Raw genomic sequence first — 14,320 nt, forward strand, 5'->3', positions numbered from 1 at the left:
TGAAAAAAAAAATAAAAAAACAACAATAAAAAAAAACATAAAGGCTTACTTCACTATAACGAACCCTTCTTATAACAAACACACGTTTAACGATCCCAACAGCATGAACCGATTTTTTCAATGCAAATTAGGCCTATTAGAACGATCACGTACAAGATCGACCCGGATACAACAATCTCAGTACTGACCGACACTGAACTTTCTCCAGTGTCAAGTGTGTTATTCTCTTGGTGAAAACAAAGACCATGGTGGACTAATTCAAAGATAACGCTAACTCAAAGATGACCTATTGTAGTACGAATCATGCATGACGAATGCAATCATTCCTGTCCGTCACCTTCACACAAACTGCAACCAGGCAACGTGCGCAAGGAGCAATCTACGCTGGGTAGTTTTTCAAGAGAAAGGACGTGTAATTACTGCATTCAGCATGTAAGTGTACATTCTTTCCTTTTTCATTTCTTTCCTGTTTTCTTTTAAACATACCTGTAGCAGAAAGAGTGCAAAGAAGAGCGACCAGAATTATCCCGGGTTTAAAAGGCATGTCGTATGCAGACAGGCTAAAAGAATTGAATCTATTCAGTCTTGAACAAAGAAGACTACGCAGTGATCTGATTCAAACATTCAAAATTCTATAAGGTATTGAGAATGTCGACCCAGGGGACTTTTTTGACCTGAAAAAAGAAACAAGGACCAGGGTTCACAAATGGAGATTAGATAAAGGGGCATTCAGAACAGAAAATAGGAGGCACTTTTTTACACAGAGAATTGTGAGCGTCTGGAACCAACTCCCCAGTAATGTTGTTGAAGCTGACACCCTGGGATCCTTCAAGAAGCTGCTTGATGAGATTCTGGGATCAATAAGCTACTAACAACCAAATGAGCAAGATTGTCTGAATGGCCTCCTCTCGTTTGTAAACTTTCTTGTGTTCTTATGTTCTTAGTGTTGGTGTAATTTATATGTGGAAAAAGGTTTGTTTTGTGTGCTTTTTGGAGTTATGTTTGATCAAATGACTGTTTACAGACGGGCGCTCGATTGAGACTTGCTGCCTGCCTGTCTTCTGTATGTGTCCTCTGTGTGTTACCATCGTTGGTAGCGTCACATAACCTGTTTGTTTATTTTCTGCTTTGTGTTTAATAAATCCTACACGTCTGTGCCGGCGTTTCTCGTGGTCTTACAATGCAGTTACTCGCACAGGTGACTCGATTGTCACAATACCGTTTAAATGTTTGTCAATGTGAAGTAATCTCATAAAAGTACTATATATTGATGTTCAATTCAAATTTGCCATTTTGTCATGATACAGAAAAATGCCAATGCAGTCTATGGCCTATGGCCCCAATAACTCCAGGTATTCCAGATGTAGAATAAAATGCAGTGCAAATATCTTGTTGCTCCTCTTCATTGGGCATGACGACGTAGCATTCATGAAGTGCCTCTATGAGATTTGAGATCATGTGAATAACATGGCAAACGGTGCTTTCGTGGATGCTAATCAGACCCCCCCCCAACAAACACGCAAGAAGGATCCCTTGGCATAAACCCGCATAGCTATTAAAACCTGAATACTGGGTCATTAGGAGGCCCTCCTCTTCCTCTAGTTTGCAGCCGGGGTTCCAGCAACTCTATCAGTCTTCTGACTGCCGCCTTGGTAAACAATATTGCCTTTTAAACCCCTGCTCATTGTATGCAATAATATCTGGATGTCACTCGGCCAGACTGTACCCTTCGAGCACACAAAACGAAACCATTGTCACCAAACATCTTTGCACCAATCGAAATACTGGAACAATGAGGCACACTTAGAATATACAACATTTGGTTGTTAGTAGCGTATTGATTCCAGAATCTCATCAAGCAGCTTCTTGAAGGATCCCAGGGTGTCAGCTTACAAAGGAGACCGCTTAATAACCAGCTGACATGTAGGCTGAAGACAATCTCCACCCTCATGGTTTACATTTAGCGACCTTGGAGTGATTAATACAAGTGTATCGTTATTTATTTAATTATATTTTACGCCTTATTAAAAATTGAAAGCTTTGCTAAATATTCTGTATTGTATATATTTGATGTCTGTGTTATGAATGGTTTCGTTTCAGAAAACGTGGTTTTAATGAGGTTTCTCATTTTAACTTTGAGTTATTACGGTAACTCTTGTACTTGGTCTAAAGAGTTTGATGGTTTAATTTAGTACTGTATATCAGGCACATCTAGGGGGCAGCAGTCATCTGGAGTTCGTTGCAATTGGGAACATTTTTAATCCGCACCTGGGGACTATCTGGAATTTTTTGGTTCGTTCCAATTGGTGCTAACTAGCACACTAGTTCAGTGTCATCCTGAAGTACTAACCACAGGATCATCTGCAGCTTTTTGTTCATTGCAATTGACCCACTGAATGTAAAACCAAGTCTGACATATACAGTACATATGGATGGCATTTCCTTATATCCACAGATTCTGACACCCTCAATAACTTGTGACAAGCACTTCTGTAAAACTGAGGTGTGGCAGACTGTGATGTATGTACAGGCACTTCCACTATATCCTGCTGGGGATCAGCATACCCAGTGCAGTGAGGATAATAAGGGAGTTTCTCACTGTCATGATGAAGCCTAAGAGTACTATAGAGATTGGGGTCCCTCTCTGCGAGTTTGAAGATGAATTTTCCACATGCATCACACCCCTTTTCCACCAGCAAGCTGATCAGACAGCGGGCCTTCTGTGCTGTGACATCTCTCTCCTCTGTTGTACCTGAAACATTACAAATCAGTTAAACATTAACTCTTATTTAATAATTTGTTTAAAAAAAAAAACATACTGTACGTTTTTATTGTTGAAATTCATTTCTTTTTTTATATAAAGTGGCAATATCAAATCCTTTGGACAGACCTTTCCTTCTTCCATAGCTCTCAGTTGTGCTGTCTGAAATACACATCTCTATGTCGTCCTCTGCATCGTCCTGTGAGTCTGTATCTGTATCTGTATCGTCTAAAAAACGCTTTGGTATATCTGTGAAGTCCACACCTGAAACAGACAGTACACAGCTTTCAGAGAATAAATAACTACAATAGAAGCTTCCTTTGTAGCACAGTTGGGGGAAGTGATATTTTTCCCAATATTATATAAACCTCTCTGTGCTCACAACAAGAAAGAGTCTTTCATTTGCCCTTCTAACCTGGTTAGGGGTTTTTTGGTTTTCCTCTCCTAACGGACCACACTGGCACCAAAGTGAGTAAGCATAGGTAGGCCAAATGGCCTTTTCTCATTCTCGAATTTCTTCTTATTTAAACCCATGCCCTTCAGGAGAGACCAATTCATGAACACTGTGCTTATGTTGCAATTCCATAGCCCTCTAGTGGCCATGGTGGGGACTAAACATTCTATTAACACAGGAAGATTGTACTGCATTTCCGATGCATAACATACACACCCTGCATGTATTGACAAACATTTGTTCTGGGTATACTTCAGCACAACCTATTCACAGTATCCGAATCTTAGAGTGCTTTTTTCATGTGTATGCAGTGGATGTTTGTGTTACTTACGGCTTTAATTTTGAATGTAGTGTCGGGGGATTAATGTCATGCTTGTCTGACTGACACTGGTGTCCTAATAAATATCAGCAGGCTGTCTGTATGCCGCTCCACCACCGTGAGATCCTAATCTAAAGGAAGTTATTTTTGCTTACAGGTTCCACACAATGCCATCTTCTTGTAGGAATCGTCTGTTTCAGATGCGAGTTGAGCAAAGCGTTCCGCTATGAAAACATCAAGAAGCAGAACTGAAATAGGAGAAAAACAAAACAACCACCACAGGAAGTGCAGCAAAACACAGAAGGCCATCCTGGTCAAAAATGCGTTTCGTACATGTCTCAAATATTTAGTACACGTATTGATTTGACAGAATACATCAAATAGTACATGTTCTAAGTAAATGTAAATGAAGTAAGCATTTTCTGTGTAGGGGCTGGTCACTTTACAGCAGTGCCAAGTCATGCCAACGTCGTGGCTTGTAATGACTTTGTATTCACAGCGTAATTACAAGAGCAGCCAGTCACCTTCAGGATAACATCTATCCAGACATGAAACACACTTCAAAAAAATCAAGAATAACATTTCAGACATTTTCTTCTAAGATGCAAATATAGATCTGCGGAGTGCGCGTGTGTGATTTAGGGTTACCAGATGTCCCAGGAAGAAACCAGGGGCAATTCCAGTCCTTGCTATTGTACTCCCAAGTACTGTACAAAACTATAACAAATAATTGTTGTAATCTGCAATAATTTCCCCCGATGTTTAGCTTTTAAATTACAATTAGGTTATTACAGACAATGCTGACCATGACACGATTCAGTTTGTATTAAGGTACCCAGCCATGTCATTTTTGTTATTTTCCAATTATATGTATAAACCACCAGGAATTGGGCAAAAATTGCAAAATAGTTGATCTTTTAATTGGCTAATTTATTCCACATAGTATTTTCTTTAAATCAATTGGTTCTTATTTAATTTTCAGCGACTTGATTGGACAAATTAGTATGTGTAATAATTTGAATTACAACACCTACTAAATTAAAAATATTTAGTACATGTTTAATGTGTACTAAATAATAAGTGCCTGTACTGACTACCCGTATCACAGGAAATGGGTCGACCGGGAAACACGTTGACAGCGTCTATACTGCGCATGCACGAATTTCTGAATTTAAAGAGAGGGTTCATGGGACTTATCAACTAGTATTGTTTTTTTATGTGAAACAATACATTTTGAAACTGTACACGAGTCGCTTCACAAACTTTGTTTTTTAATTGTAATGAAAACACTTGAAAGTTGCATGTTGACTATGTTGTTTTGGTATCTATTGTGCTCATTAATTAGAAAAGTTACCATGCCACCCTGTTTGCAAAGAGCACAGGTGGCAAACACCTGCACCCGTTTAGTAACACTAACAATGAAAAAGGCATGGGGACATGTTTCACAAGTATGGTAAGCAATCCTAAAAAGGGGACCTCTGGGTTAAATTGTGCAAGAGTTATTTGTATTCAAATGGTTTTGTGTTGATATTTTTACATACATATTACATATTTAATGAGGAATGTCAGAAACAGCACCCTACTACATACATTTAATCAGAAATATTTTATATCACTTGTTTTATCTTTTATAATGTGCCTTTCAAGGCAAAAGTACTTATATATATATATATATATATATATATATATATATATATATATATATATATATATATATATATAATTACAGTAATTTAGGTTTGGGTGTTTTGTTGGAGTTTTCTTTAAATATTACACTCCTAAAAAAACACCAAAAAGAAACAATATGTGTGACCTAACAGTGCATGCTTTAATTAGGGTTCCTTTTAGACCAAATCTTAATTTTACAAATGCCTTTGTCCTGTCATTCCTTAAACACAATTCTACTAGACATTGGTTTTAGTTATTTTCTGTATTTAAGGTATTGCCCAGTATGTTGCTTTTATTGTGAGTATTCCTGTATACCTACTCTTGTAGTTTATAAAACAACACATACGTCAGGAAGATAATCCCCAGACACAGCAACATCCCCATTCCCTGGTATTGAAAACCACCATTCCGAGCTCATCCCCAATCCCAGATTCTACAGTCGACCCTCTTTATACCGCCTGGTAAGGGCCATGGTCAAAAACGGGCAATAAGCGAGGGTGGCGTTATAGTGAGGGTCAACAAAAACAAACACACACACACAACCTTCTATGTTTGCAATACATTCAAACGTTTTAATTTTTTTGTTATACAATTAAAGTATATCCAGGACATTTTAATAAAACATTTTGGTTTTTTTTAAAACTACAGTACTAATTCTTAACACAACAGTAGCTATACTTGTGATGTTTTATCATCTTTTCCCATCTGTATGAAACATACATGGTTACTTTTGAGGAACAGTTTATACCTCTTATCGTAGTGTGTTTTTTTAACATTTACTGCGGTTTATAAAAGTCACTTATTTTAGACTGCGTCAAGCCTTTTTTAGGTTAAACAAATCAACCCATTCCATCAAGGTAAGCCATTTGTTTTTATCTATTAGAATGCCTCCGATTGTCCTTCGATTTAACAGTATACCTCACTTAGGCGAGAAAACATATGCGATGTCTTGCTGACTTGCTTTCTTATTTTCAGACGCATGCATGCAGATTTTTTTCTTTTGCTCTGGTGTTAAATGTAGGGTCGACTCGCCATTTTGTAATTTCTGTTTTGCTTTGGGAACTGGAGTGTTGATGATATTGGTATGAACGTTCAATTAACAACGAATTACGAAAGCGAGTCAAAGGTTAACTGCATAACGTTGTTGTTTTTAATTGGCCATGATTATTTCACTGGCGCTACAATGAGGGAAACTACAATGCTTATATTTACGTTTGCTTGGCTTGGGAAGTTGGCGGGTGGCGGACAGCTGGGTGGTGATATAACAGGTACAAATAGCACTGTTTTTATATTGGTGACATTTGTTCAGAGAGGGGGCGGTATAAAGGGGGGCGGTATAACGCGGGACAACTGTAATTTCCATGAGCTGTGTTCTGCACAACTCTTATTCGCAAATATTTGGAGATTAATGATTTCTGAAAAGTATCAGTGTAAATATGCATTGGGTTCAGTGTCTTTTGCACGCTAAAAAAAGTTTATTTTAAAATGTGTCGTCTGCAACTTCTCATTGGAGTACTAGGTATGGTTCCCTATGTGCGCTGTGTTATGCTAGGTATGGTTCCCTATGTGCGCTGTGTTATGCTAGGTATGGTTCCCTATGTGCGCTGTGTTATGCTAGGTATGGTTCCCTATGTACGCTGTGTTATGTTAGATATGGTTCCCTATGTGTGCTGTGTTATGCTAGGTATGGTTCCCTATGCACTGTGTTATGCTAGGTATGGTTCCCTATGTGCGCTGTGTTATGCTAGGTATGGTTCCCTATGTACGCTGTGTTATGCTAGGTATGGTTCCCTATGTGTGCTGTGTTATGCTAGGTATGGTTCTCTATGTGTGCTGTGTTATGCTAGGTATGGTTCCCTATGTGTGCTGTGCTATGCTAGGTATGGTTCCCTATGTGCGCTGTGTTATGCTAGGTATGGTTCCCTATGTGTGCTGTGTTATGCTAGGTATGGTTCCCTATGTGCGCTGTGTTATGCTAGGTATGGTTCCCTATGTGCGCTGTATATATTATTATATATATATACTGTAATTATATATATATAATTACAGTAATTTAGGTTTGGGTGTTTTGTTGGAGTTTTCTTTAAATATTACACTCCTAAAAAAACACCAAAAAGAAACAATATGTGTGACCTAACAGTGCATGCTTTAATTAGGGTTCCTTTTAGACCAAATCTTAATTTTACAAATGCCTTTGTCCTGTCATTCCTTAAACACAATTCTACTAGACATTGGTTTTAGTTATTTTCTGTATTTAAGGTATTGCCCAGTATGTTGCTTTTATTGTGAGTATTCCTGTATACCTACTCTTGTAGTTTATAAAACAACACATACGTCAGGAAGATAATCCCCAGACACAGCAACATCCCCATTCCCTGGTATTGAAAACCACCATTCCGAGCTCATCCCCAATCCCAGATTCTACAGTCGACCCTCTTTATACCGCCTGGTAAGGGCCATGGTCAAAAACGGGCAATAAGCGATGTGCTGTGTTATGCTAGGTATGGTTCCCTATGCACTGTGTTATGCTAGGTATGGTTCCCTATGTGCGCTGTGTTATGCTAGGTATGGTTCCCTATGCACTGTGTTATGCTAGGTATGGTTCCCTATGCACTGTGTTATGCTAGGTATGGTTCCCTATGTGCGCTGTGTTATGCTAGGTATGGTTCCCTATGTGCGCTGTGTTATGCTAGGTATGGTTCCCTATGTGCGCTGTGTTATGCTAGGTATGGTTCCCTATGTACGCTGTGTTATGCTAGGTATGGTTCCCTATGTGTGCTGTGTTATGCTAGGTATGGTTCTCTATGTGTGCTGTGTTATGCTAGGTATGGTTCCCTATGTGTGCTGTGCTATGCTAGGTATGGTTCCCTATGTGCGCTGTGTTATGCTAGGTATGGTTCCCTATGTGTGCTGTGTTATGCTAGGTATGGTTCCCTATGTGCGCTGTGTTATGCTAGGTATGGTTCCCTATGTGCGCTGTATATATTATTATATATATATACTGTAATTATGTGCGCTGTGTTATGCTAGGTATGGTTCCCTATGCACTGTGTTATGCTAGGTATGGTTCCCTATGCGAGCTGTGTTATGCTAGGTATGGTTCCCTATGCACTGTGTTATGCTAGGTATGGTTCCCTATGTGCGCTGTGTTATGCTAGGTATGGTTCCCTATGTGCGCTGTGTTATGCTAGGTATGGTTCCCTATGCACTGTGTTATGCTAGGTATGGTTCCCTATGCGCGCTGTGTTATGCTAGGTATGGTTCCCTATGTACGCTGTGTTATGCTAGGTATGGTTCCCTATGCGCGCTGTGTTATGCTAGGTATGGTTCCCTATGCACTGTGTTATGCTAGGTATGGTTCCCTATGCACTGTGTTATGCTAGGTATGGTTCCCTATGCGCGCTGTGTTATGCTAGGTATGGTTCCCTATGTGCGCTGTGTTATGCTAGGTATGGTTCCCTATGCGCGCTGTGTTATGCTAGGTATGGTTCCCTATGCACTGTGTTATGCTAGGTATGGTTCCCTATGTGCGCTGTGTTATGCTAGGTATGGTTCCCTATGTGCGCTGTGTTATGCTAGGTATGGTTCCCTATGCACTGTGTTATGCTAGGTATGGTTCCCTATGCGCGCTGTGTTATGCTAGGTATGGTTCCCTATGTACGCTGTGTTATGCTAGGTATGGTTCCCTATGCGCGCTGTGTTATGCTAGGTATGGTTCCCTATGCACTGTGTTATGCTAGGTATGGTTCCCTATGCACTGTGTTATGCTAGGTATGGTTCCCTATGCGCGCTGTGTTATGCTAGGTATGGTTCCCTATGTACGCTGTGTTATGCTAGGTATGGTTCCCTATGCGCGCTGTGTTATGCTAGGTATGGTTCCCTATGCACTGTGTTATGCTAGGTATGGTTCCCTATGTGCGCTGTGTTATGCTAGGTATGGTTCCCTATGTGCGCTGTGTTATGCTAGGTATGGTTCCCTATGCACTGTGTTATGCTAGGTATGGTTCCCTATGTGCGCTGTGTTATGCTAGGTATGGTTCCCTATGTGCGCTGTGTTATGCTAGGTATGGTTCCCTATGTGTGCTGTGTTATGCTAGGTATGGTTCCCTATGCACTGTGTTATGCTAGGTATGGTTCCTTATGCGCGCTGTTTTATGCTAGGTATGGTTCCCTATGTGCGCTGTGTTATGTTAGGTATGGTTCCCTATGTACGCTGTGTTATGCTAGGTATGGTTCCCTATGCGCGCTGTGTTATGCTAGGTATGGTTCCCTATGCACTGTGTTATGCTAGGTATGGTTCCCTATGCACTGTGTTATGCTAGGTATGGTTCCCTATGCGCGCTGTGTTATGCTAGGTATGGTTCCCTATGCACTGTGTTATGCTAGGTATGGTTCCCTATGTGCGCTGTGTTATGCTAGGTATGGTTCCCTATGTGCGCTGTGTTATGCTAGGTATGGTTCCCTATGTGCGCTGTGTTATGTTAGGTATGGTTCCCTATGCGCGCTGTGTTATGTATTGACTGGCCTGACACTGGAAACCATTCTCAATACAGCTGACTGGGAAAGCATATTATTATTTATTTAATTGCCTTATGTGTGTATGACTTTCCAATGAATTTGTGAACTTGTTTTTCCTAAAGCATACATTAAAATAAAATAAAAACACGTTTAATCTGCAGTCTGCTCGTCCCTTCTAATGTTATTACTAAACGTTGGGAAACATGACACCGATTTCAGCAAGCACAGCCTACAGAAAATGTGATACGATACGAACCACATTGTTGTAAGAGTAAGAGTTTGTCTCACTTGCCATTTTTTTTATTATTATTATTTATTTCTTAGCACAAGCCCTTATCCAGGGCGACTTACAATTCTTAAAAGATATTACATACAATTACATTATTTTTTACATACAATTCCCCATTTATACAGTTGGGTTTTTACTGGAGCAATCTAGGTAAAGTACCTTACTCAAGGGTACAGCAGCAGTGTCCCCCACCTGGGATTGAACCCACGACCCTCCGGTCAAGAGTCCAGAGCCCTAACCACTACTCCACACTGCTGCCCTGTTTTCAACGACACACAGATCTAAATAAATGACTGCACACAATCTGTGTGATACCTTAGGTTTACCGCGGTCATTTTGCAGTTAACTATGCATTTATCCTACTTAACCATGTTTTGGTTTTTTATTGCCTGCACTGGGCTTTACAACACGGCTTACCTGCTTTACCATGCTTCCACTACGCTTTTACAACTAGGTATACTTTTAAAGTAAGATTATAAACAATAGTCGTTTTTTTTTTTTTTTTTCAATGTGACAATTCCTAATGATCACTCTATTGAATTCAGAAATTCGCGCATACGTAATATAGAGGCCAACTTATTTCCCGGTCGACCAATTTCCCGTGACATCTGTTTAAACGCATTAATAGAAAAATATAGATTTGCTTACCTTGAGTCACACGGGCTTCCTGGGCGATAGGCAACCCGCCGTGGTACTACTACAACGCGTTTAGTTCGTGCTATAGTTTAACGTGCAGTTAGAAAAACAGTCTACGAAGAAAGCTGGAGGCAAATGTGCATGGAAAAGATCTCCTTCCGAGTCTTGGTATAAACCGAGTAACTTTCGGTTTCGAGAGGGGTATCGCTGCAGACTGCAGGCTCTTCCACTGGGAGTTCCAACGTACCCCATCGAGGGTGCCTCATCATAGCCCTGAGTGTGCAGCGTCTAATTACGTCATCCTTCTAGCGTACAGCTCGATCACGTGATGAGGGTAATCTCTTGCTTTGCGTTTTTACGGTAAGTAGTTTACATGTTTACAGATAAGTTGTCATCAATACGTTACAATTTACAGAACAAATTAGGAACGAAAAATCTTCTCCAAGACAGCTAGTGTTAAAAATGCATGTTTTGTTTTACAGTTGCTTGTGTGAAGAAATGAAAATTCCATATAACACGATTGAGTGTATATTTAAATACTAGTTTTAATGGTGAGGTAAATGTTGAAGAGTGCTAGGATGCAGGTGTTCTTGAGGTGATTTCCTGTGGCTTTGTTGCTAGTAAGTATTACTTTAAGATCTGTATTACAGTGTTCTTCTTAAATCATAACGTATGCTACTTTGTCACTTTGTGACCTTTTTATGCAACTGTTGCAATGCATATTATGAATATGTGGATTTCAGTAGGACTTTAAATATTATTTCTATTGTATCTGTTTCATGTTGTCAGAGAGCATAACGTGATACTGTAAGAAACTCTGATTGCTTTTCAGTACATTTGCAAACAATAAAAATGAGCATGCTCATGACCTAAGTTTTGCAGATCAAATATCTGTGAAAAAAAAAACAGTTCTTGAGACAACTATTTCTAGTAACACACAATGGCTTCTTAAAGACATAGCCAAACACTTTAGGTGAAAATGAGTTTTAAAAATATTAAGTTGTTCTCTTCACTTTTGACAATTAATTTAAAGATGTTCTGTGACTTTTTCAGTGTTCCATTGTGTTTTGACAATTTTAAAAATCATAAGAAATTAATCTGTTTGTCTTAAATGCTTCTTTTCCACTGAACAACCGAGGCACGCCAGGCCGTATCGAGCCCTCACGGTGTGGTTAAGGAGAGCCTGGGTTGTTTTTCCACAGCAGAGCAAAGCCGTGCTACTGACGTCACACAGTCACAAAGACAGTTGTTATTAATTATTGTTATTAATTAGCTATACAGAACACTGTGTTAACCACAGAGGCCCAGATTTATAAAAGGATTGCACATGTTTTACGACCGTAAAAAGGGCACTGAGGGTTCTGAATTCTTGGATGGGATTTATAAAACACACGCAATGGCATAAACATGCAACTAATATGTGTTTTGCGGGGGCAATGTCTCTGTGAGCTTTATCCCTTGATGCATATGTAATTCTCTATATGCATATGTAAGTCTGGGGCGTTTCTGAATGAAACCGCTAAAATTGGGAGGGGATTTTGCAAATGAGGTCTATTAAATATTCTGTCTAATTTATTAAAGCTAGTAATTTTATTAAAGCTGCTGGTAATTGTGGACCTTGTATTTGTTTGATTATTTTAAGAACTCTGAAAAGCAGGCGTTAATTTGCTGCAGTCAGACAGTAGGCTATATAAAAGGCAAGGTGATGTGAGGAGACAAGGACAAATAATCATTTAATAACATTTTGCAAATAGCTCATTTAACCCTTCTGATCAAGTCAGTTTGTAAATTACATGTTTCAATACATGTTTCATAGCTTACATGACAAAATAGAAAGTCTGCAAATAGAGAATATAGAATCCATGTAAAAAAGAGTGTAGGCATTATTAAAAGAACGGAGGAGGAGATTAAGAAAAGATGGAACGATATTCCGAGGCGCACGAAAGAAAGTCTCATATACAATGAGGGCTCATCCTCCACCTTTTATTTTAGTAATGCCTACAGAATTTATTTGTTTTGTAATATGGCATTCTGGTATTTAACAATACTGGTTCAGGCAGTATTGTTAAATTTGGGTTGGAAAGAAAACGGTAAAAAAGGACAGAGGGACAGATGACAAACAGACAAACATAAGAAATAGGAGAGTTGTAATTGCATAAGATACTGAACTAGATCTGTACTACTGCAATTATAGAGAGCTGAGCTAATCCTAAAAATGTATGTGCCTTATGGTGTTGCTTTTTGGTGTGATCACTAAATTAATATTAACGCGGGTTGTAAAATCTGCTAAGTAACTCTGTCGGTTAGTATTGTTTAATGAAGTACCTTGCAACAATTTGAACTACATTAAAGTACTCTATAAATATTCTTCTATTTTGGTGTTGTAAACTGGAATATGTTTGCTCATTCAGGAGCACCAGTGCGGACACTGTGGGACTAGCTACAAGGACATGGGAGACGGACAGCATGGAGCTTTGAAGAGCGATTATGCTGAAACTCCCTGGATTCTGTTCAGTGGACTGTGCCCAAGGACACCCTCCATTTAAAAATAATGTGTAAATCTTGTGCGGTTGGAACCCATTTTATAATGGGTGACTGCCTTGAGCACTGGGGAGACTCTGGGGGGGGCACCTGGGGGCGGGGAAGGCATGTATGTAAATAGTTGTGGTTTTGATTTTTACAATATGAATATACAGTGTGTTAAATAAAGTTTTCAATTTTTTATTAAATTATTTCCTTTTTTGTTTATAGCATGTTTTAGGCCCTGTCCACACTACATAACGTTGGGTTACTTACCGTAACCCTAGTTCCCTGAAAGAGAAGACGACCACCAATGACATTACGTATGAGATATGCCTGCCCATTGGGTAGGTATTGCTGAGCTCTCTATACCAGAGCTGCCGATAGGCCTCTTCCAGGGATGATGCACTCAGTCACACCCACCGAGGGGACAAAACTGTCATCAAAAGGAAGCCATTTCTCTTTTTCCATCGAACCTGTGAGGGCGACCAATGTGACCTCGCGGTTGGTGGTCGTCTTCTCTTTCAGGGAACCAGGGTTACGGTAAGTAACCTAACGTTCCCTTTCAATTCAAAGACGACTACCAATGACATTACCCATGGGATAATGTATACCAGAGCCGTCGCTAGGGAGAAGGAACGGCAGCATATGAGGGACGCACAAGCACTGTCTAACCCAGAGGATAGCGGTGTGAACTTACACCCTCAAGGATCCTTGTGCCAGCACCATTATACGCAGTCAAGACTGTATCCAAGACTACGCAGTGATCTGATTCAAGCATTCAAAATTCTAAAAGGTATTGACAATGTCGAACCAGGGGACTTTTGCGACCTGAAAAAAGAAACAAGCACTAGGGGTCAGAAATGGAGATTAGATAAAGGGGCATTCAGAACAGAAAATAGGAGGCACTTTTTTACACAGAGAATTGTGAGGGTCTGGAACCGACTCTCCAGTAATGTTTTTGAAGCCGACACCCTGGGATCCTTCAAGAAGCTGCTTGATGAGATTCTGGGATCAATAAGCTACGAATAACCAAACGAGCAAGATGGGCTGAATGGCCTCCTCTCGTTTGTAAACTTTCTTATGTTCTTACATGCAAGCATGGATTCCACAGTCATAGCCTTTTTCTTGCCAAGGGAGGTCAGTTGGAGCATA

The 14,320-nt window shown here is 39.8% G+C and overlaps 2 protein-coding genes and 1 long non-coding RNA gene across 4 annotated transcripts in view; 2 read left to right on the plus strand and 1 right to left on the minus strand.

Moving 5' to 3' along the window:
• Positions 1–10,897, minus strand: part of LOC117967638 (uncharacterized) — a 39,753-nt gene extending 28,856 nt beyond the window's left edge. For both annotated transcript variants that reach the window (XM_059014684.1, XM_059014683.1), the window contains exons 1-4: positions 10,658–10,897; positions 3,690–3,758; positions 2,891–3,025; positions 2,600–2,752 (exon numbers count right to left, since the gene is read on the minus strand). In XM_059014684.1, coding sequence (XP_058870667.1) covers positions 2,600–2,752; positions 2,891–3,025; positions 3,690–3,708 — 307 coding nt within the window. In that variant the 5' untranslated portion in view covers positions 3,709–3,758; positions 10,658–10,897. The remainder of the gene's footprint in view (positions 1–2,599; positions 2,753–2,890; positions 3,026–3,689; positions 3,759–10,657) is intronic.
• LOC117407892 (uncharacterized) overlaps positions 1–14,320 on the plus strand; it is a 150,059-nt gene that overhangs the window by 68,726 nt on the left and 67,013 nt on the right. The window lies entirely within an intron of this gene.
• LOC131721235 (uncharacterized) lies at positions 10,954–13,284 on the plus strand. The gene is made up of 3 exons (XR_009319899.1): positions 10,954–11,005; positions 11,128–11,265; positions 13,057–13,284. It is a non-coding gene; the product is annotated as an uncharacterized LOC131721235 (long non-coding RNA).

Source organism: Acipenser ruthenus, chromosome 48 (genome assembly GCF_902713425.1).
Source record: "Acipenser ruthenus chromosome 48, fAciRut3.2 maternal haplotype, whole genome shotgun sequence".
NCBI classification, from domain to species: Eukaryota; Metazoa; Chordata; class Actinopteri; order Acipenseriformes; family Acipenseridae; genus Acipenser; species Acipenser ruthenus.